Source organism: Falco naumanni, chromosome 7 (genome assembly GCF_017639655.2).
Source record: "Falco naumanni isolate bFalNau1 chromosome 7, bFalNau1.pat, whole genome shotgun sequence".
NCBI classification, from domain to species: domain Eukaryota; kingdom Metazoa; phylum Chordata; class Aves; order Falconiformes; family Falconidae; genus Falco; species Falco naumanni.
Window position 1 is genome coordinate 69,825,112 of NC_054060.1, and position 21,918 is coordinate 69,847,029.

General features: G+C 39.1%; 1 protein-coding gene across 39 annotated transcripts in view; it reads right to left on the bottom strand.

Moving 5' to 3' along the window:
• Positions 1-10,031: 10,031 nt before the first annotated feature.
• MADD (MAP kinase activating death domain) overlaps positions 10,032-21,918 on the bottom strand; it is a 76,360-nt gene continuing 64,473 nt past the window's right edge. For 26 of the 39 annotated variants that reach the window (XM_040599928.1, XM_040599933.1, XM_040599934.1 and 23 more), the window contains 4 exons: positions 18,743-18,751; positions 18,414-18,483; positions 13,554-13,600; positions 10,032-11,552 (listed from right to left, as the gene is read on the bottom strand). In XM_040599928.1, coding sequence (XP_040455862.1) covers positions 11,445-11,552; positions 13,554-13,600; positions 18,414-18,483; positions 18,743-18,751 — 234 coding nt within the window. In that variant the 3' untranslated portion in view covers positions 10,032-11,444. The remainder of the gene's footprint in view (positions 11,553-13,553; positions 13,601-18,413; positions 18,484-18,742; positions 18,752-21,918) is intronic. The other 13 variants (XM_040599948.1, XM_040599937.1, XM_040599924.1 and 10 more) reach the window with 2 other exon arrangements.

The following is a 21,918-nucleotide window of genomic DNA, read 5'->3' on the forward strand; positions in this document are numbered from 1 at the left end:
TCAAGGCTAACATTTGTCTGTTGTATGTTGTTATTATACAACAAATAATTAAAAAACAATGGAAAAAAACACAAACAAGTTTACATTCTTTTGTACTTTAGTGTTCTGAGCAACACTCTTATTTAAAAAATAATGCACATACAAAACATAAAACTCAGGTTCTATATTATAAAGAATCTATGACCAGAAACCAGCGAACTGAGAGGATGATCGCAGCATCTGTAGGCCAATGCCTATTGAAAAGCAGACTGAATTGCAAGAGCTTAGATTACAAAGGACAGTTTACCCTATAGAATGAGGTGCTACACCAAACACATTCTATTATCAGAAAAGTGTTTCATGAGGAGATTAGAAGTTGATGCTGTAATAGCATACAATACTGAAAGAATACAAAAAATACATCAAGAATTACCAGGAAAATGGCATTTTCTCCTCAATTCTTAGCTATTCTACACAAGTACAATGGTTTGGGGAAGAGCAGTGCTTGTATAAGCGAACATTTATTTCGCCTCAGCTTTGAAAAGCAGTATACTGCAACCTGGTGCTAAGTACAATGGTTTTGGGAAGAGCAGTGCTTGTATAAGCGAACATTTATTTCGCCTCAGCTTTGAAAAGCAGTATACTGCAACCTGGTGCTTTCACTAGATGTTAGTCCATTTTTTCAAGTATGAAATTCTGCCATATATAGAAATATATAATAGATTTCCCGTGCTCACAAGTTTACTTTACTATTGTTTTGAAGTACTCAAACTAACGACAATCAAAGAAATGCTTCCTCAGAAAAACTTGCCGAGAAGTAGGGTAGAGCCAAATAGTTAGAATTCAATTATACACAGTTAGAATCTAATTCTATACAGCCTTTTAAGATAATGCTGTGCTTCTACATGAAAAAACCACAAATTCGTTTTAACTCCCAAAACCTAGAGACAAGGAGTGAATCAAATCCAGATCTGAATGGTTTCAAAAAAAGAAGCACACTCTATTTAGGTTTCTAGAAGTTATTCCTAAAAAATTCTGAAAATTCAAACTGCTAACCACTCCTTACACACTGAAGAGAGGAAAAGGGGCAAGGTGCACCTTCAAGATGTGAACTTTCTGTGATTAGTTCTAGAAGAGTCTTTAGAAAATGGTAGGTGTTTATTGATATCTTGCAAGCATATAGGTGCTTTTGCCATTTATCTGTTCCATGGCTGATGTTGATCCTGAATTTATAGTTTACTAATTGCCCATTAATCCTATGTTGTTAATCCGATTAGAACTACATAAACCAAGCAGTTTCTCCCAAACCTAGCTGGCTAAGAACAACAAAGTATCTCACAATTTTTCCTCACCACACCTAGAAGACTAACTTACTTTGTAGGATCTCCTCTAATGCAAAAATCAGACTTATCTCTAAATGGCAAGTATTCTTGTAGTTAAGTACTGCTATAAAGAATTATGCAAGGTAAAATCAAGAGCAAAAGATTTATTAACATAGACCATAAAGTTTAAAAGTTCTTATATACTAGCATTTTCTTTCAGCATATTATATCCCTTTAACACTGACAGCAACTGCTTTCAAAAACAAGTCTTACTGAAGTCCTTTCAGCAGTTTTCCTGAGACAAAATACTGTTACTGCTCAAGTAAAAGTATACGTAACTTAGACAAACATAATCTCTTCAGGCCTGCTATTTCCATCCAGTTGGATACGAGATTGACTTTAACTTCTAACACTACCACAATTTCAATTTAAAACTTACCAATTCAAACTACTTGCTGCCAGTGCGGTGTACATACCTTTTCTTCAGGGAAATTACTGCTAAGTATATGCCAGGAACGGACATACTAAGATGCTTTGAAACAACATACATAAGACTTAGCTGAAGCTCAGGGCTTTTGCCCAGCACTGTTTCAAAAGTACAAAATCACAGCAGCATGCAGCACAGAACTTGTCAGGCTGGCCCAGGGCTTCACTGGAGCCGAGATGCCACTTCCAAGAAGCATCAGCTAATCCCCAAAAATAAGACAACAAAACTCAAACTGATGCTCCTGTTAGCTCAGCTCTGGGTGCTGCATTGCCTGCTAGCCAAATAAACCCCAGGGGACACTTCAGCCTAGGATAACACGCATTTCACACTGCAGCATCAATTCTTTCTTGTTTCACCCTGTGTATCAGCAGTGTTGTGTACATAAATAATGTTTACTCACTCCTGGCAATGGGAAGCTTCACTTTACACTCTTTATAAAAGCTACAAGACAGAAGCAAGCTGCCAAACGCAGGCAAGCCTTCCCTGGTTTCCTGCAGTTACTTGAGGCTGCCTTGGTGCTCAAATCCTGAGCATTACTCTAGAAGCACACAAAAATAGTAAAATTAATCACTGGTTAACCAATACTCCATAAAATAATAAAAGAAAAAAATAGTATATGAAACCGAGGCAAAATTCAAAAGCAAAAGCATAATATAAAGAAAACTATCTTTTCCCTCAAGTGTAATTCTAAAATTGAGTAGACTTCTCGAAGATTAGCTCCTTCAAGCCTGTACCTTCTCTTCCTTACTAATCTGATTTTAAAGCATAACCCAAACATAAATTAAAAACCACAAAACTGAGTTTCTTTTCAGAGTACTCACAAGCAACTTCAAAGCAGCAGCGGGGATTGGGGCATGGGGCTTTTTGCCTTAAATACCAACACCTGAATTTGGGGTAGTGGCAGTTGCGGGATTTGAGGAGGATAATTAAAATTCGCCTCCAGGACCGCAGGTGGGAGCTGATTTGGGCACCTCGGCACCCCCGCCGCGCCGGGCAGCGCCCGCATTCCCGGGGCCGCCCGGTTTGTCGCGGTTAGGGGCGCGCAGCTGTCCTGGCGCAGCCCCCGCGGGCCGCCATCGCGACGCCTCAGCGCGGCGTTTCCCGCCGTTGGGGCGTTCCCGCCGCTGCCTCCCTGAGGGGAGCTGCCGGCCGCTGCCTCCCTGAGGGGATACTGCCCGCGGCTGCGAAACCTGAAGAAAATCACTTCAGATTGTGCTGTGAGCATAGAGGATAAAGTAAAGCGTGCTGGGCTTCACCCTGTTCCTCTTCTAGTGTTAACTCAGCAGGTTTATACAGCAGCGGTCAGAGGCAGTGTGGGAATTAACTGATGGTCCCCCATGGAAATAGTTAATTTCTTCTTTTAACAAAGTGGATCGGCTGGAGCTAAACAAGGGAATATAGCCATGCTGAAGTCATGACACTGACTACGTTTGGTGGAGTTTGCCACGTTGCAGTGTATTTTGTGTTCTGCTACCATACATCCACAACTATTAGTTTAAAACTAGCAGGCATATCCACAGTAGTATCTGCAGAATAAACATGCTCATTGTTTCTTTCCTGAGCATTAGATTTCTGGCTGGTTAATAAAAACACATGTAGTGTTTCATCCCCAAGCCGCTGTCAATCCAGGTGTGTGCTCTAGGACTAGAGCCATTCACGGAGAAAGGGTGCCAGTTACTAAATATATAACATCCTCAACGCAGTGGCTCCTCGTGTGACCAAGGACGGGTAACCTGTGTAGTAAGAAGCTATGTTTCCCTCAGTATGAGTATGTTGTTGCAAATTAGGTACTGATGCATTTTATTTAGATATTCAAGTGAGAATTACACCAATCAAGGCACATTGGTGTAACTGAAGGTGCCCTGGCATGTTGGGGTCTGCAGCGGGTCTGCAGATAAGTTAGTTGACCTCAAAGAATTAGCCGTGTACCTTTAAGACAGCCACAGACTGAACAGGATGGGAAGAATCGGAACTTAGAACCGCAGCATACGGGCACCTACAGCAACAGCAAATAGCAAGAAGAAGAAGGAGGACACAAAAACCTATCAGGGTCTAACACCTGCACTGTCTAAGATATATAAATAGTTTGTATAAACAATAAAGGCCATTTTGTCCGAACCCAGCCACGCAGACATAGTGTTTAAGTCCGCCTCGACTTGCGTCACACACTGGCGTAGTTATGCTGATACAAATACTGTAAAATGAAAAAGTCCTACATTTTCACATGTTCACGTTTGCTAATATATCACTGCTTGGCAGATCATTCTCATTTTAGGCAGAAGTTAAACACAAAGAAAATACTTGTGTTCAGTAACATGTTTAGAAAAATCTCGCTTTCCTTAGTAGCTTGTAAAGTCTAAACATTGTCCTTGATGGATTGTTTCGGTTTAGGATATCACTTTGGTCAACACATGACCTGATTTTAGCACAAGCTGATGATCTTGTGCCCCTGCTTTGCTGCTGAGGTTACAATACTTGCGATACAGTGGGGTGAAATGCAAATTAAATGGATTGAGGTCAAATTGTTCCAACAGAATGCTTAATGTGATATAAAGCGCCTTATCTGTCATGAGCTTAGCTTCCTTTCCCTCTACAAGAGGGAAGTTACCTTTCAGGACTTTTTCAAATTTGTCTAAGTTTCTTATACAAGAATATACACAAAAATTAAATTCTACTTGTTGAAAATTACAGTAAGAGGTCAAGAGGTTCCCATGTATTATTGTAACAAAACTTTTCAATGCACGGCAAGACAGATAGTAAAGATAACTTCAGCATTCCTCACTTGCAGGTTTCCTCCTTTCTAAAAAAGGGTTACTGTGCTAGCTACTCCAAGGGAGATCTATAGTTCCATGGGATGAATAAAATCACAATAAAATACTAATTGATAGCATTTTTGCCTTAATTTAATCATACAATGGCTATTCAAATGAGGGCAGCAAGTGACAAGACATTGCTGGAAATCAGAGAAGCCATTTATGTTGCTTTTATCAGATTTTTTTTTGAAATTAAGTCCTGGTATGTGTTGAGGAGAGAACTTTGTCACTAACATATTGTCTTGGATTTAGAACTACAAGCCATTCCTGTCTCCTTACGAATGAATTTTGTAAGAACAGTCTGCTGAGATTAAAAATAGCCCCACTGATACCTTTCAAGTGCTTCCCAACCACAGAACTCTATTTTAGGGAAACAAAAGCTGTCAGTGAGATAGCCTTTACTTGTCTTTGGCCAGGGTCCCCACCACGGTCTGCATAAGCAACACATCTTAAAACAGGTTGAACTGGTGAAAGTTTAAAAGAAACAGATAAGAACAGCTTCATTTAGGTCCTGATATGGAAAAAAATAGTCTAGCATCTACTTTCTGTGCCAGACAGAAATGTTGATAATAAGCAGCCCTAAAACCATAGGTAACTGTCATAGCTATGAACACATTTCAGTCATAATTCTGAATTGGGATACCTTTACAAAAGGCAATCCAAAAAACTGACTAATCCAATATATATAAAATATCCATGGATTGAAAATGTGGAAATCAATATTAGGTGGAAAAAAGTGTTTAGTGTGCCCACTTTTTCAAGATGGATAATCATCTGAACTTGATTTTATATTCCTTACGGTTTATTTAGCAAACATAAAGAGTATCATACATAGTTTTCATTGTGCTCTTGAAAATATAAATTGTGGGACCCAAATACATGAACCCAGATTGTGGATGAATCTGGTGGTAATTTATGTGGTAATTTAACCTTCAGTAAGGTTTGCATTTGCTTGGTATCTGTCATGATGCTAGTAATTAACCCAGTAATCCAGATCTATTCCAGGAAAGCATGACCATGAAAAGACTAATATAACTCTCAAATACGGTTTTGTTGTTTACTGCTGGTTTTCATATACCGAACGCAGAAAAAAAAAAAAGCCAAACAAATCCAAGTTTTTCTTCTGCTTTGGAGGTCAGTTCATGTATATGTTGCCTCAAAAAAACCCAAGTATATAGATTTTGATCATGGGGAAGTCCTCAAAAATTTCCACCTGGAAATGGGATTTATTCTTCCTCACTGGCATAAGGGGGGAGGGGGGGCTAATAGTACTATGTATTTACAAAGCATGATATTTCCTCTTACGCTTTTTTATTTCCTACAGCACTGAAAAACTTTATCTATTTAAAAAGTGATAGGTTACATCTCTGTTTTAGACAAATTTATTTATTTGGAGTATCAGATTAAACAATTAAGCCATTTCTAACAAGAAGTGTAGGGAAGGGCTGCTGCTGGCAGCTATTGCAGGACAGCAGAACTAAGGCTGGAAATCTTTTCTGTTCTCTCTATAGCACTCTTCAGCACTCCATCAAAAATAATTATATTTAAATGCAAAGGGAGTAAGAGTGGAATGAGGCAGAGGGATGAAAGATGACCGAGAGCTTGCTAAGAACAAGAACTATGACTGGAATCTGGAAAGGAGCAGGGAGTGGCTGAGCAGGAGACCAGGGAAGAGCATAGGTCTGAACTGTTTGGGCAAAGAGGCTGGAAGATGATGATGGTCAGAGAGGTGAGAAGAATGGATGAAAAAACACCAAGAGAAACACATGGAGACATCTGATGAGAAACTGAGGTTCAGAACTGAGCCTGAGTGCCTGAAGAGAGTGTAGGCCAAGAAAATGTGAGCAGAAACAGTGAGAAATCCAAGCAGGGAGACAGGTAAAAAAAGAAGAAAGCACTTTGATTCTCAGAGCACTGTGGATAGACTGGCACTCAGTGGAGTTGTTAAGAGAAACTGAAAAGGCAAAAAAGACTGGAAGGAATGGAAATACAGAACCAGAGTTTTTGTATACTTGAAGGAAGCAACTGTTTATAGAGTTTCACTGGTGTTTTTCCTGCCACTGTTTGTTCCTTTTTATGTATAGCTATTCTGGAGGAAGGGGATTTCTATTTCTATGTAGGTTCCTAAACCACGTTTATCACTATAGTAACTCTTGCAAATAGAAGCAGGACTGTTTGCCCATGGCTGTTGTATATGTGATTCTTTGTTGGACCGATACTTTAAAATATAAATACTCAGTGCTAGAACTACTATGCTGCAAAAATTTCAGGACATTTTACACCCATAAAGAGAAAATTAACTTACAACTTACAATTATACTAAGCACATATGAACAGAAAATTATATTACAATTTTGCAAACCTTAGTATAAATGTTGAACTGATTTTTAGCATATCTGAGCAGAGAATCTGCCTGAAAGAGGTCCTCTCTGAGTCTGGTTTGTACTCGATTGCACTCAAACTTCACTTGTCACCAACATCAAGCTCTTAAACCTTCAGATACAGCGCTGGAAAGAGGGCTCACATATCTGCTATTATTTAAAGCATCATCACATTACTGTTTTAGTGAAACAGCCACAATGGGAACGCCTGAAGGAATTCAAAGCTGTTGCTCACACTGGACATCTCACAAGAGCATTACAGGGAAGAGCAGCGTACATGAAGCCATTGCTGCTGGCAGAGGCAAATACCACTCAGCTATTCGGAAATCTCTCACCCTTCTGAGAGGCAGACGCTTCTGGCTGAATTGCACCTTCTGGAAGAACAAGAGGCCGTTTGGCATTGCCTCTTGTGTGACAAGGTCCTTTGCACAAAGCTGCTGCTACTTCTTGGTCTTAATTCCCACTTCCTCAGGAGATAGGAGATGCCTTTCACCAAAACTTGGCTGGTCTAAGAGCAGTGACTTGGAGTTCCTAAATACAACTGGCAACAAAGTTGAGCATAAGTAATTTTTCTCACAGAAGGAAGATCTTGCCTCAGAGGCAACACCTGACTTTCATCCATTTGGCAGTCAAGGGGAACTGGGATGCAAATACCGCTTTTTGTGAGAAGCTTAGCTTCTATTTTCTGTCTAGTTCTGAATTCAGTGGTAGCAGGAGCACAGGCCTGACAGAGGGGCAAGCAACTGGTTTGTTCCCATTCGAGGCAACTGCTTCCTTATTACAAATACCCTCAGTGGGAACCAAAAGCCTTCCTCTGGTATAAGCAGCATGATTCTAGAAACGTCTTTGATATCTTTGCAACATAAAGATTCCTAAGTTGTCTTAGAATCATAGCCATGTTTCCATCCACTTTGATCAATATGATATAACTTTAGTTTGAATCAAAATTATTCATGATTTATGTTTACTAGCAATTCAGCTTCTGAATATCCAGCTGAACATTTTATCTTACAAACTTGGCTATCCTGAAGAGTCAGAGTAGGAGGGTAGGGATTATCTGAAGCTAGGAATCAGGGTGTAGGAAATTTTTACAGTGGTTTTCTTAAAGTAATGGACTTTTCCCTTCAACAGACATCTTGAAAGTTTTTTCCAGAGATATCTTTAATATATAATTACTTACTAAATACCATTGTTGTGACACTCGCTGATATTAAAACCTTTAACCTTAAAAATGTGGATCCGCTCCTATTAGAAACTGACACCACATTCACGAACAAAGCAAGGGCATTTTTTCGGAACATCACAATGAAGACCTGCAATCTAAAAAACACAAATTAGTGACCTTGGTTCCATTTTGACAACTGCCAGGAGGACTAGTCACAAACCCCAGTGTTTGCAGAGAACATTTAATGGTCATTGTGAAAACCAGCTTCCACAAACAAGGAATTGTAGCAGAAAAAGAAACTTGTTGAGGCTAAGCAAGTATTTTAAGGCAAGTTCGTGCATTTGTCACATTTGTGTAAATGCCTTAGAAGTATCACAAGTGTCAAAATAAAAAGGTTGTCATCTTGAATACTTAAAAACTAAGACACAGGCTCCTCCTAGTGGTAACACCCGAAGATTCTAAGAATCTTCTAGCACTATTTATTATTATCACTTATGGCCAGTTAGTCTTCCATTTGGTTCTGGAAGGTTTAGAAGCCTCCGAGTTCTAACTGCTGCTAAGGAATTCTTACCTAAAGATCAAAGTAAGTGGGATGTGAAAAAACACATGCAAATCACTGTAATGATATTTTTTTTTCCTCCTCATTCAAGTTGTACCTCTCAGTGCTTAGGTGTGAAGGTGGAAACTCTGCATTCCAAAAGATTTACACTTTTATACCAATTTTACATCTGAGTTTGTATACCATTTGGTATCCAGAGAACAGCACTGTATTTAGCAGTGGAAACACCACATGGCATGCCTGTGTCTCAGATGAATACACTGCATTCCCACAGTTAGCAGAATACCTGTCAAGTCACCATCACTGAGTACAAAAAAGATTTTATATATTTGAAAAAGTCTTCAGTTTTGAAGCCAAGTCAGTTGCTCTCACTTAAAGAGCAAAAGCCCTGTGTCAGTCCACTTGCTGAGGTTCTTACTGATCCTTCCTTGCCACTGAACAGCAAGTGCTGTAACTATTTAGCCACACCTGTTCTTTAAAAAAATTTGTCAAAAGGGACAGAGGGCCATTTTTATTATCAGGCCCTTTAAGTCTTATTCTGGACTGAAGTTTCTCAGCAGTCTAAAGCATACAGCAGTTTTATGTAATTTATGATTTTAAGTCACAGAAAAAAAACATTTTTAAAAACACAGCTTCTAAGGGGGGGGAAAGGAGCTGTATATAGTATGTGATGCTGTGCAGATAATTATTTTAAACTCTGCTCTTCCCCTTAAAAGTTTAAGTTAATGGTTTGAATATGTTAGTAGGCCTGCTAGCTTAATTCAAATAGTAAAATTGCCTGCCTAAGTGGGACCCAGTATTGCAGTAAATGGAATATCTATTGTAGATCAAAGTGATTTCAGTCTTAACTGTACCTGTAATATAGTACTATCAAGACTACTACGATTGCTAAAAACTCAGATACTGCTAGAAGAAAATTTAGTCTCCAAAGGCAAAAGAAAGAAAATAAATTAAATCCAAAACAGGCTGATTTCAGCGTCTGCCAATTTCAGTTTTGCCTTTATATTAGGAAAGGATGAAAACTCCTTTACATGTTGCTTCTACTTGTACCTGTGCAAAGAAAATGCAGTGTTTCAGATGACTCTGTTCTCCCTATTCATGCTTTTCAGACACTTGGTTTTTTTGAAGACAAATTACATGGAAGTTATGCTAGGAGAAAAAACCACAAACCAACTTTAAACTGCTTATGTGGAAAGCAGTGCAGTTTTTCCATTTATAGGCTTTTTTTCACTGTTTCATATATGTGTATGATGTATTTTGTATATAATTATATTAATTTCAGAACAAGTTGCATCAATAGAAAAGCACAGGAGGATGAAAACCAGTTGCTGGTTGAATGACATTTTATTTTCACATTCAGAGCGCTGTACAGTTTCTATAAATAGATGTGGTACTGTAATATTTACATAATTTCCTCCCCCATTACTAGTGTATTCCATTCAAAACGGTAGGTACCCTGACCAAGCCAAAACAGGGTTATTTCTGGGTGCATTTACTCAGAATTCTATGTCAAAACATACAATACATCAGTATGCATCAGAGCATTTTTTCCAGGTATTTTACATGTAACATTATTTTCTCTAGACAGTCTCTCCTTCCAGCATCCCAAGAGCTTTCCAGACAAGTGCAGTACAGTTCAAGAACAAAAACAGGATGCAAAAAACATTCATATCCAGCCTACTTAAAAATAAGGAACGTGATGGATAGTTTTAAGCGTGGGAGTTTCATTATATATTAACATGGTATTTGCAAGATTCCTTGATATACAGGTACAGATTGAGAAAAAGCAATAGCTTAAACAATTTAGAGACAGCATAATCCTTTGGGCTTCTGAACACGTTCTGCAGACTGCTATAGGAATACCTTGTGTAGAGTATAGTTAACAAACCCAAAAAGACATGGGTCTGCCCTGTGCTTCTGCCAATTATATTTCCAAAGTTTACATTTCCTTACGCATTTTCCAATGCCTGTAGTTAACCACTTTCAGCAGTGCTTACATGTATCTACAGCTGCGATATCTACAAATGTTACCTGAACTCCCATTTGAAAATCGACACAACCCATGAGGTGTCAGGGTTCTTCACAATACACTGCCTTCAGAGTTTCTCTCTCCACTTCTTTTCCCACTGAGAAGCAGTCATCTCCACAGATGGTCCAATTTAACAGCCAAACTTCAATTGTCACATGATATTTTAAGACTACGGTAGCTAAATTGTTAATCTCTACCAAAAGGGTCTGAAGAACTACGTGACAAGAACTCCAAGTTGGTGGGTAAAAATGAACGACACAGAAGGAAAACAAAACACTAGATTTGAACAACATGCAGGACCAGACTGCTTCCACTGTGCACATACCAGAGGATCTGAAAGCAGATGCCTGCAGTTGTAAAGTGATTAATCTGTAACAAGTACCACAAAAACAAAAACCCAACTGAACTCAAGCTGTTAGTCATCTTAAGAAAAAAGGAATTCCAAAGGAATGGCCAGAGGAGGTCACAGCTGGACGCAGATGCTCAAAACTGTCTGATTAACACCTCATATAAAAACTCCATTAAGGATGAATTCAGGAGGAGACTGAGTAGTGAAGTCTTAGGATTTTCTATGGGGAAAGACTTGCAGGGTCATACATAAATAATCAAGTTCTCATAGAAGACAGCAAAGTCAGCTCCAGTAACTGCCGTAAAAATGGGAGTACTGCATGTCAACGTGCCAAAGGGTAGGTATTTCCCAATATCATGATCAACTGGAAACTGGTCGAGGTGGTTTGCTTTTGTTTTCTGCCTCTTTTCCACGAATGGCAGCCACATAAGAGAAGAGACACAGCACGGAGTAGCAGATCTCATGAGCCTGTAAGTATTTAGAAAAGACGACAATAAAATTCAGAGAATTCAGCGCTTTACAAAATCCACTGCACATTTCATATTTTGCTGCCTGTCTTCCTTCATGGGACAACTACTCTGGCTACAGACAAAATCAGGAAAAAGTGTCCCATACTACCTTCTAGCTGCAGTGGATATAGAAGAAAAACCTTATAACAAAAAAAACCTCCTCTGGGATAAAAATATTAGTTGCTTGATAGTACGATTCAAATAATTTTTAAGAACAGTATGCTAAGCTAGAAAAATAGTAGCTGGCTTTAGAAAAAATATCCTACTTTTTTGCTTTTGGTCTGTTGTCTGAAGTTACAAGAAACTTTCTGGGAGAGGTTGAAGGAGCTAACTAAAAAGACTAAAACTAAACATCCAGTACTGTAACTTGACTCATAAGACAGCTGTGAATAAGGAAGAATCCCACCATCTTTTTATGCTCAAAAGTACCAGGACGGATAATCCTTGCAATTTTTAACCAATGCTAGGAAATCCATGGATAATACAGAGGTGTGGGGTTTTTTTGTTTTTAATTAAAAAACCCCACAACCCAACATTGCATGTTACATGTGAAGAATACCAAACAACTTTGTCACTACCTTAAAGCAGAGGGTTCCACATAGCATTAGCAAGATTTACAGTTATTACTTTTAACTGATTAAGGGAGCTATTATTTAAAAGAAAATCCTCTTCTAGCATGGGGCTGGCAGCACAATTCAGTGAAGGTAAGAGACAAGTTTATATCCTAGTTCTAATACTGGCTGTTCTGGTGATCTTAAAAGTTCTTGTCCTGTAAATTGACATTTATAATCTCTATAAAGGTAATAAGCATAACAATGTGTTTTGCTGTATTATAGTACAGGCTAAAACACTTGTGTAAAATATACTTTTCATTAAACTGGCTTTTCTTATTTAAAGACCATGGAATCACAGAACGGTTTGGGTTGGAAGGAAACCTTAAAGACCATCCAGTTCCCACCCCCACCACGGGCAGGGACACCTCCCACCAGCCCAGGTTGCCCCCAGCCCCGTCCAGCCCAGCCTGGGACACTGCCAGGGATGGGGCACCCACAGCTGCTCTGGGCAACTGTGCCAGTGCCTCGCCGCCCTCACAGGGAAGAATTTCTTCCTAATGTCTAATCTAAATCTCCTCTCTTAGTTTAAAACCATTCACCCTTGTCCTATACAGCTGTCTGCTGCTTAAATTACATATATTCTAAGCATCTTGTTGCTAAAATATTTGTAGCTTCTTCAAGTAATTTTTCTCTCTCCTCTTGAAGGACTGTGAGTTTCCATGCCATTACCAAATGTACAGACCGCACTTCAGACATCAAATAACAGAAGACATTTCAGTTCTGATGATAATCATTCACTTCTGTTTCTTCCTCGTAAGTGCACACAAGGCCTGATAATTGAACTATTATGTGTAAAAGTGCTAAGTATCATTAAACTGCTGGTCTTCAAAAAATGTTATAAGAACTGAACACTAAACCACAGCAGTATCTCACCTATATGGCAGGAATCAGCATTTACACTGTTCTCTTGCATCTCACTGCTCACTTTCATGAGGAAATGGGAATTTTTCATAAACTCAGCAATAATTTTATTCTCAGGAACTAGTCTCCCTTTCCATCTGTTCTGTGGATTAAAGATTGTGTTCTGCACTGTCTTAAATTTAACAAGTCCGCTAGCTCTTCTTGTGCTAAAGTTCATGCCAAACCAGCTATCTTGCATCTTTTATCTATCTTAACAAGAACCCATGCTTTCTATACTACCTGGGAGTTCCTCTAGTTGCATAGAAACAACAATCAGAACGTTTTGTTGTCTTCCCTTAAGGAAAACTATCATAAAAGAGCAGCTGGGGTTTCACTGCAGTATTAGCACTGCAAAGCCGGCAATCTCAATATAATTCTTTTTGCCACATGAAAATGTAAACATATATCCTCTAAAGAACTACCGGAAGGCATCACAGTTGACTCACCATTGGCGTCTTGTACTTGTGGCTCACCACTTCTTTAGTTTCAGGAACTAAAACCGGACGGGCAAGAGACAAAACAAAAAGTTCAAAAAACGAGAGGAAAAGGGGAAAGAAATAGCACAATGTTCCCATAGGAAAGGGAAGGGATGCACACAGACAGCGGGTGCAGGTACAGGGCACCTCACTATTCCTCACTACTAGATACTCCTCCTTCTCTTAATTTACATTACATATGTCCTGGAAGGTACTGGTAATGGCATAATAAATTACTCAGGTTGGCAAAAGTACTTTGCTGCCTCTGTTTGGAAAACCATAGTAGTTATTTGATGGTTCTTAAGAGATTCTGACTTTTCCTCATACTACTTATTCCTGCTAGACAGCAAAATTAATGACAAAATATGCCTCATGTCTACTATGATAAAATATAAATCAGTGATTCCATCGGAATTTGTCAGTATGAGATTCCCAACGGCTTTATCCTTTAGATGTTTGAATCCTTCTCTGCTGAGTAACAGATCTCAAAAGAACTGTTGAGCAGTCTTGTAACTTAGTAAAATCCAGGGGGAAAAAATGAGCTGAGAGAGAAAATTTTCTAAGCTGGAAGACTGTTTCCCAGCTCTATTTCAAGTTTCTCAAGACATTCTTTCTCTTGTCTAGGATGTATGTGACGGTGTTCACTTAACATACTGAAAGTGTTCATTCCTTTTGAACAAGTTGCCTCAAGGTAAAATATTTGTTTCAGTTACATGTATTCTTAAAATACCAGGGTTCTTGATTTCTAGGAGATTTTCTATACAAAGAGGATTAGGGCACTAATAAAAAATAAAATCTATTACCCAGAAAATTTCATCTTGCCCCCTTGTACTGCCTCAAACTAACAGAAAAGAAACAGGCATAATATAGCTAAAGAAAATGTGCCTTTTGTTTTCCTTGTGGAATACATTAAAAATGCAAGCTGTAACCATCCCATTGGTGTGCATTGCATCTGAACTGTGCCTTTGGCTCACACGTGGTCTACAAATATTGTTGTGAACAGATACCATGGGAAATCACCAAAAGAGAACAAAGACCACACTAAGAACACGTAAGTGTCAAATTTAAAATATCAAGATCAGTGGAATACCAAGACCAGCTTTCAATACTTCCCTTTCCAGCACAGTTGAAATTTGCCATGGCATTTCTGTGTCACAACAAAAATAATTTAGAAAAAACAATACAGAAATTATGCAAAACCAAATCATACCAGGTTTATAAAGGAAGGGTAAATGTTTTATTACACATAGTAATTAGTGACAAGAAAAGAAAGAGAGGCTGATGAGTTCAGTATGAATAACTAGGAAAAGTCCACACCAAAACCTATCCATGCAAATGTCATTTTTTCAACTATGATATGGCACAGCTAAATGCTGGAGAGGGAGACGGGTCACACTCTAAGGGGCCAAAAGGAGGCAGTGCAGACTGGGTTTGAGAAAGTACTCTGAATATAAACCAGCGCCTACTAACTCTTGTATGTCATGGTATTGTCATTCTTGAAAAAAAACAACTAGTGAAAAGTACACAGTATGATTGTAAAAAGCAACGTGATATTTTTGTTTAATTTTTCAGTTCTCTTTTTTCTTGGAGTTGGCAGTTACATTAAAAACTAAGAAACCGGGGAAGCGCACACCCAGGCTGCACTGCCCTGTGATACCACTGACTAGAGCTGGGGAGATACGGAGGCGCACATCCAAGCTACCTTACCCGTTGGCACCAGATGTTCCAAATTAACTCCATGTCACCAGGGGATAAAGGTGGCAGTGAGGCTGGTGCACAGCCAAATAGGGAAGGATTTTTACAGCTGTGTAAGTCTCACTGCCCACTGGATAACATACAACTGTTCATATACTCTTCAAAAAGCAGGAAGGGAAACCTGTAAGGACCTTGTGCCACGAGGGAAGGAGAGAATGGAAGCTGTCAAGTCCTGTATCATAACTGAGAATAGGAAGAGAGGGAACAGGAGAGCACCTAAGCAAGGTACTGCCTCCCCACTTCACAGTAAATTGCCTTGACTTTAAGTGCTCCTTCACAGTCCTTCCAATGGGGAAAATTCTCCTGAGAGGACTGAGTTAGGAAAAGTAAAAAAGAGTGGGTTTGGATGCACAGTCAGAGAAGTCAGATCACTACTGCTGCAGAATACAAAGAAAAAAGAAGAAAGAAAGAAAAAAACCCAAACCACCCACAAAGAAAGACCCAAGCCTCAAATTAAGAGATTAGCAGAAGCACTCTTCTAACATTAAAAGTTATTCCTGATGCTGTTGAACTAAGTGGATGAAGGGAGTAAATTATTAAGCACCATCCTGCAGCCTTTGGTCCTGTGAATGAAAATATGGCGCTAGCATTGAATGAGTTCAGGGGACATCACTTTACCTGCTGGAGAATGAAGGTTTTCATAGCAGCGGCGGTGAAGGGGCCACAAGAAAGTAAAGCACAAGTACGCAGCAGTAACTCAAATTCCAGAGGGAAGAGCCTTGGGTTTCCTCACTTACTTAAATCTCCACTTCCCTGTGGGCAACAATTCCTGAACTTCTGCTTGCAACCTGCTCTGAAATCACAGCTCCAACTTTCATGCTGCCATCTAAGTCCAGCATTAACACAAACAGACCTTTAGTTTCCTGCTGCGGTACCACTAAACTCGGAGCACTCGTGCTTGCCAGTGTCAGATGAATGAATCTGGCACCGAGGTACCTCCCGTCGGAGCGGAGCACGCACGCCGACCACTCTGCCTTTTTAAGAGGAGACAGCACGGCAGTATACTCCTGTACTCCTACTGTGATGAACCTGATTGCACGGGTCATGATGTGCAACACAGCTAAGTAACTGAATCCTTAAGAAGTCCACACAAGTTTTTGCTGAATGCTGTTAGTTCACCATTACCAAATTAACCTGTTAATTTCTCTTGAACAGAACAGACTGACGTATCTTCTCATCTCTGCAGAAGAAGAAAGGTTAGGTCCCCCGCAACACCTTTCTTCCTTTTTTCTTTATTAGCTAGATGGACAAATTGTAAATCTCATTTGGTACATTTAAATTGGTTCTTGCCTGTGACCTCTATTTTGGGAGAAGAGTACTTTTAATTTAATTAGTTTAATTTCTCAGGTTTTGTTTGTAGTGTCCAAGTCCCAGTTTAGGTTTAATTACTTCTTTAAACTACCCTTTCCTAAGTTCCGTATCACAATTCTAGCTTTTGCAATAGGCTCTTGATTACAAAACTTTTTGTGAAAAAATTTTCTTTTTCTTACAGTTATTACAGTCATTATTTAGGGGCTAAATGCTGTATTACAGTCATAAATAGAGTCTGGCTGGAACTAAGCAAGTCGAACACTGTCTTTCTTCTTGTGCAATATAAACAAACTATTAAAAGAAATACTTTGAATTAAAAACTCTCAAAAAATGATCCAAAATTAATTTCTGAGCCAAGTAATTTCTATTAAGTTAAAGATTTCAGAAGCTGAGGCCATTCTTTAAGCTAATTTTATGGCTTCTGAATGCTCATCTTTCTGAAACTCATCAATAATCTTTTACAGTTGTAAGCAGTTTCTGTAAGCAGTAGAATGAATCATGCCTATCAGGGTGGAAACATGCTATCAAAGGAATATGCAACCATAGAGTGCAGACAAATTCTGAATATCTAACCTATTACAAATTTTTCAGGGTTTAAATACACTGATCGGACCATGTGAACCATGAACAACATTTTCAGAAAATGAGAAAAAATTGTTCACAAATTCAAATCCCAAATTTCTGGGAGATTATAAGCAGCAAACTGCAATACTCAGAAAGGCTTTATCATTTAAATACTTTGTAACTTTGTGTCACCCAAAGGAAATGACACGATATTATGGACAAAGACATTAATTTCAGCAAACTCATATTAAATGTCTTTCATATTGTAAGAGAGAATCAGTCAGCACCAAAGAACAGTGAGAGTCTTGGTAAAGGGAGCTGCTGATTTAGACTTTGATTAATGGCCCAAGTATGGATGCTGATCTACTATGGAAAGAACGGTGTAAACTTTATCTTCTTTTTAAATGTTTCGTAACTACACTTAAGTCCTAGACAATGTCCCACAGATGGGTGGAAGAATAAACCAATACAGGTTTGGGGACTATTTCAAGAGAAGTATGTGGATCACTCTTCTGGAGAGCTGCACCTGAAGTTACTCACTTTTTTCAGACACTAGTTAAGTACAGTGTGACTGACACTTAACACTGAATAGTAACTCATAACGTACTCCAAACTAGCCTGCAGGCAGATTGTATGTAACAGCAATAACTGACCAAAATACCACAAATTCTCTATTCTCCTTAACCTTTACTTCTCCACTCTTTACCAGCCACACTCTGAAACACAACCACATAAAGTACAACCTAAAAAAAAGGTTCATACAACAAAAAATGAAATTCCACATAGAGCAAAGAGGAAACTTTGCAATTAACAGTAATTCTTTGTAATGAAAGCACAGTTTGTTGAGAAAGATCAACTATAAGTCCTGCTTAAAAAAGTGGTTTCTCAGATTAAAAAGGAACGTACCAAAGAAAACTACACATACCCAAGTTTAACTGTTGGTTTGTTTGCTTCAGGAGACTCGGAACATCTTCTCTGTCTATTATCAGAAAGCACTTAAGCCACAAATCTCAGTATGGTGAAAATTAACTTGTGAATTTTTATGTTAAGTCACCCATCTCTCACAGTTAGGCAACTCCTCACACACAATCTACACTTCTCTTCCATCTTTGAAACTGCAGTGCAACTCTGAATCTGAAGACTGGAAATTTGAGTTACTGCCGTGTGAGTACAGACCTAATATCAAAATAATGTAATTACCAAATTCCTCCAGGACAAAGACTCCTCGCACAGTATTGCACTTTTTAATGTGATTCAGCTCTATGAAAACCTACAAAAACAGGAGGAAAAGTAACATAAAATTAGTCAGGCTTGATTTTCTTTTTGTAAACTAAAAACCAAAATTAAACAAAAACATCATTACAGCAGGTACAACCTGAAGTGTTATAGCATACACTACCAGTTCATTTACAGTTTAATATATAAATAAAGGGTGAAATAAATATTCAAAAGACAAACTTGCCACAATGCTAGAAATCAACAAATAACTTAAAAGTGCTAAGAAGCGAAGACAGCAGAAGATGAAGTACCTTCCGCTCCTTGCAGGAGGAGAAAGCATGGAAGAGAAACGAAGGAGTTAGTAACTCTGACATATCCAACATTGCTACCCCTTCAGGCACTCAAATGAGTTATTGCAAAAAGAATACCAACACACCTGAAATACAACAGAAGAGGGGGACAAGAAAAGAGCTGGCTCCCAAATTTGGCACGATTTGTAGCCTCTGATCCATCCCAGTTAGTTTCTGCCCCTCCATGCATCCTCCTCCAGCACAGAGGGCAGGTAAGGGGCACTATACTTCCCACCCTGACAACAATCCTCCTAACCTATGCAGTACTCAGATTTAATCCAGTGAGGAAACACTTCCTTCTTCCTTCTCCCTCACAGCCTTGCTGTTTAAGGTTTTACTGCAGTTTATGACACATAATTTCCATACATACTCTAGGAACCGTCTCCTTCAACAGGCAGTACCAGTTTCCTGCTTTAAGCAGGATGGGAGAGTTTGGACCCTTCTCTGTTGCTTGCTCACTTCACATATGGCTGCTGCCAGCTGAGCAGTCACTTGGAAAACAAACCTGCTTTAAACTGAAGTTTTACATATGTGAACCCCAAAAGGCAAAACAATTGAACCACAGGAGTAGGTTTTTCAGTCCAGAACCTTGATGCCAAGATTGCATGAATAAACAAGTTCTCCGAGCATGAGTTTGTTCAATATCCAATTTATTTCAAGATACAAACCAATCCCTTCTTATACGCACATCTCCAAAGGGGTCAGAGTCAGTACACAGACATAAGAAGCTGTAGAATAGAAAGTGCTATAAGGAATCAGTTCTATACTCCAGTTTCTAATAAGCTTGCTTTTTCAAGGCAAGAGAAACACTGAGAGTAACATTGCCCTAACATTCAGAGTAAGTTTATGTCCAATAGCTTAGAGAGACCCTTGCAAGACTGTATTGCAATAGTCTGGATGGATACTTTCGGTGCCTGTACACTTACAACACCATGATCTCTGGAACTTTTTTAAAAAAATGTTACTAGAGAAACTGCATTGTCTTGGAAAGAAGGGAAAGGAAAACTCTGCAACCCTCCTGAATCCAATATCGGCAACACCCCTGTAACCAAGATTATATGCTACCCAGGAAAGGCAAAGTCAGTCAACACCGGAACTGTGGCTTTTTTAGGAACCAGGCTTATCTGTATCTGTAGAGATCATCAGTAAATGCACCGTATGTCTGAGAGGTCAGGCTGATTGTCAAGTCAAAGGGGTTTTATTATTATTTTTATTAGCAGAGAACTAACAAACAGACCCAGGATATTTTTTGCTCAGTATAAAAACCTAAACTTCCGCTTACTTGATCAGAAAATCTGAAGCTTGCTTTCCGCTTATATTCAAGCACTCAAGCGAAAGGAGACAATCCCATCTGTTTTGTTTGCCTGGTCTTTCCCATGTTCTAAATCAGTTTAGTTGGTCAAAAACACTATATTTTTTGAGGAGCAGTTACAGAGTAAACAAGTCAATAACAGAACATTTTCTTTATGGCACTTAGTTTCCTTTTTCTATAATATTTTCTGTAGGAAGTTTTTGCTAGTAGCCTAACGTACAAAATTCAGAAACTCAATAGAAAGGCTCAGGCGAAACAAGGGTTGTTTTGTCTGGTAACAGTAAAGCTGCCTGAAGGACTTGAGTGCCCCAGGCGCGCATGATCTGAGCGTTAGAGAGTGCTGCATCGCCACAAGAGTCACGAGCAAGATGAGAATTTATCAGGTTTGTCACCATTACAGTAAGTTATCCATTTTCAGAAGACATGAATTGATGGGCAATTTCTTGCATTATTCTTTAAGGGACAGAGATGCTCTCCTCTCACTCAATCAGAAAACAAGCATAAAGGAAATAACAATTACTTACCCTGGGGAAACTGCGGTTCTTCAAGACAGAGCATTCAGTGTGGATCCTACTGTAGGTGGGCATGTGCCTGCTGCATTTTATTAAACTTCCATCTATTTTTGACACAGATGAATTCATAATAGGGACAGAGTGACTGAGTCCCAATATTGTAACATAATTTGTAGATGTAAACTCAGAATAATCTGCCAATGCCACAGGTACACTGGGTTCCTCCCTATTCCAAAGGACTTCTCTGACCTGCTAGGCACAGATAGACTTGAACATTTTTTCTTCTTAAACTTTTGTGTGCTGCTGGCATGGTGAGACAATTTCTGAACACTAAAGACAACTATCATGTGTCAATAACAGGTTGGCCCACCACGCATCAGACATTTCCCGAGGAATTCACAAGACAGTATGAAAGTATACACACTGCAAATCAAGAGCCTTCAAAAAGTTTCAGGAAAGCAAGCACCATTCTAACACTGAGGCAGCATGTTCAGTCTTCTCAGGTAAAGACAGAATAGACTCCATTTATCTTCCCCCCTCTCCCACAACAACAACAAAAAGGTGGAATCCCCTCCTCTTATGTTCTAAATTAATTATTCCTATGACATCCAACCAAGTAGAGCAACAGAAATCCCTTCTTTCAGTAAGATGCTGGGAAGAGGGCTGGGATCAGAGTCTATGTATGGAGTAAGGAAAGGCAGATGAAGAGAAAGCTGTGCCTGCTGAGGTGCCGTAGGCATTTACTGGTTGGTATCCCTATCCAAACTCAACAGAAACAGAAAAAGCCATTTTCAACACAGAGAAATGGCTATAGGAGCCTGGTTTTAATCGTGCTCATATACATATTCTGAACAACAGCTGCCCTAGAGAGCAATTCATATAATTTACACAAAAATCGGAAAGCACAATTCATCCAGAATAGCAGACCTCTTATTAATAAAGCAGACTGCTTGATGAGTGTTAGAGTAAGAATGCAAACATCCCTTAGCTCCACAGATTATGACATTGGAGGGGATTTGGTTTTGTATGGTGCAACTAGTAGGAGTACTTTACGTAGCTGCTACAGTTGTCCATTCTATACACATCCTCAAATGGCAGACCTCTGGTATCTGTTTAGACACTTTGTTTTGAGAGGGAAAACAAGGGTATGTCTCAGGTCCACTAAACGGTACTGAATGCCCTTGCCAGTTGGCAATGTAAATCTAACAGACCAAGAATTAAACATACTGAATAAATTAAGTGTATTTTCCAGAACTGTACTTATTTCAATATCTATCTTCAGTAATCCCAGAATCCCGGAGCAGCGCGGGCGG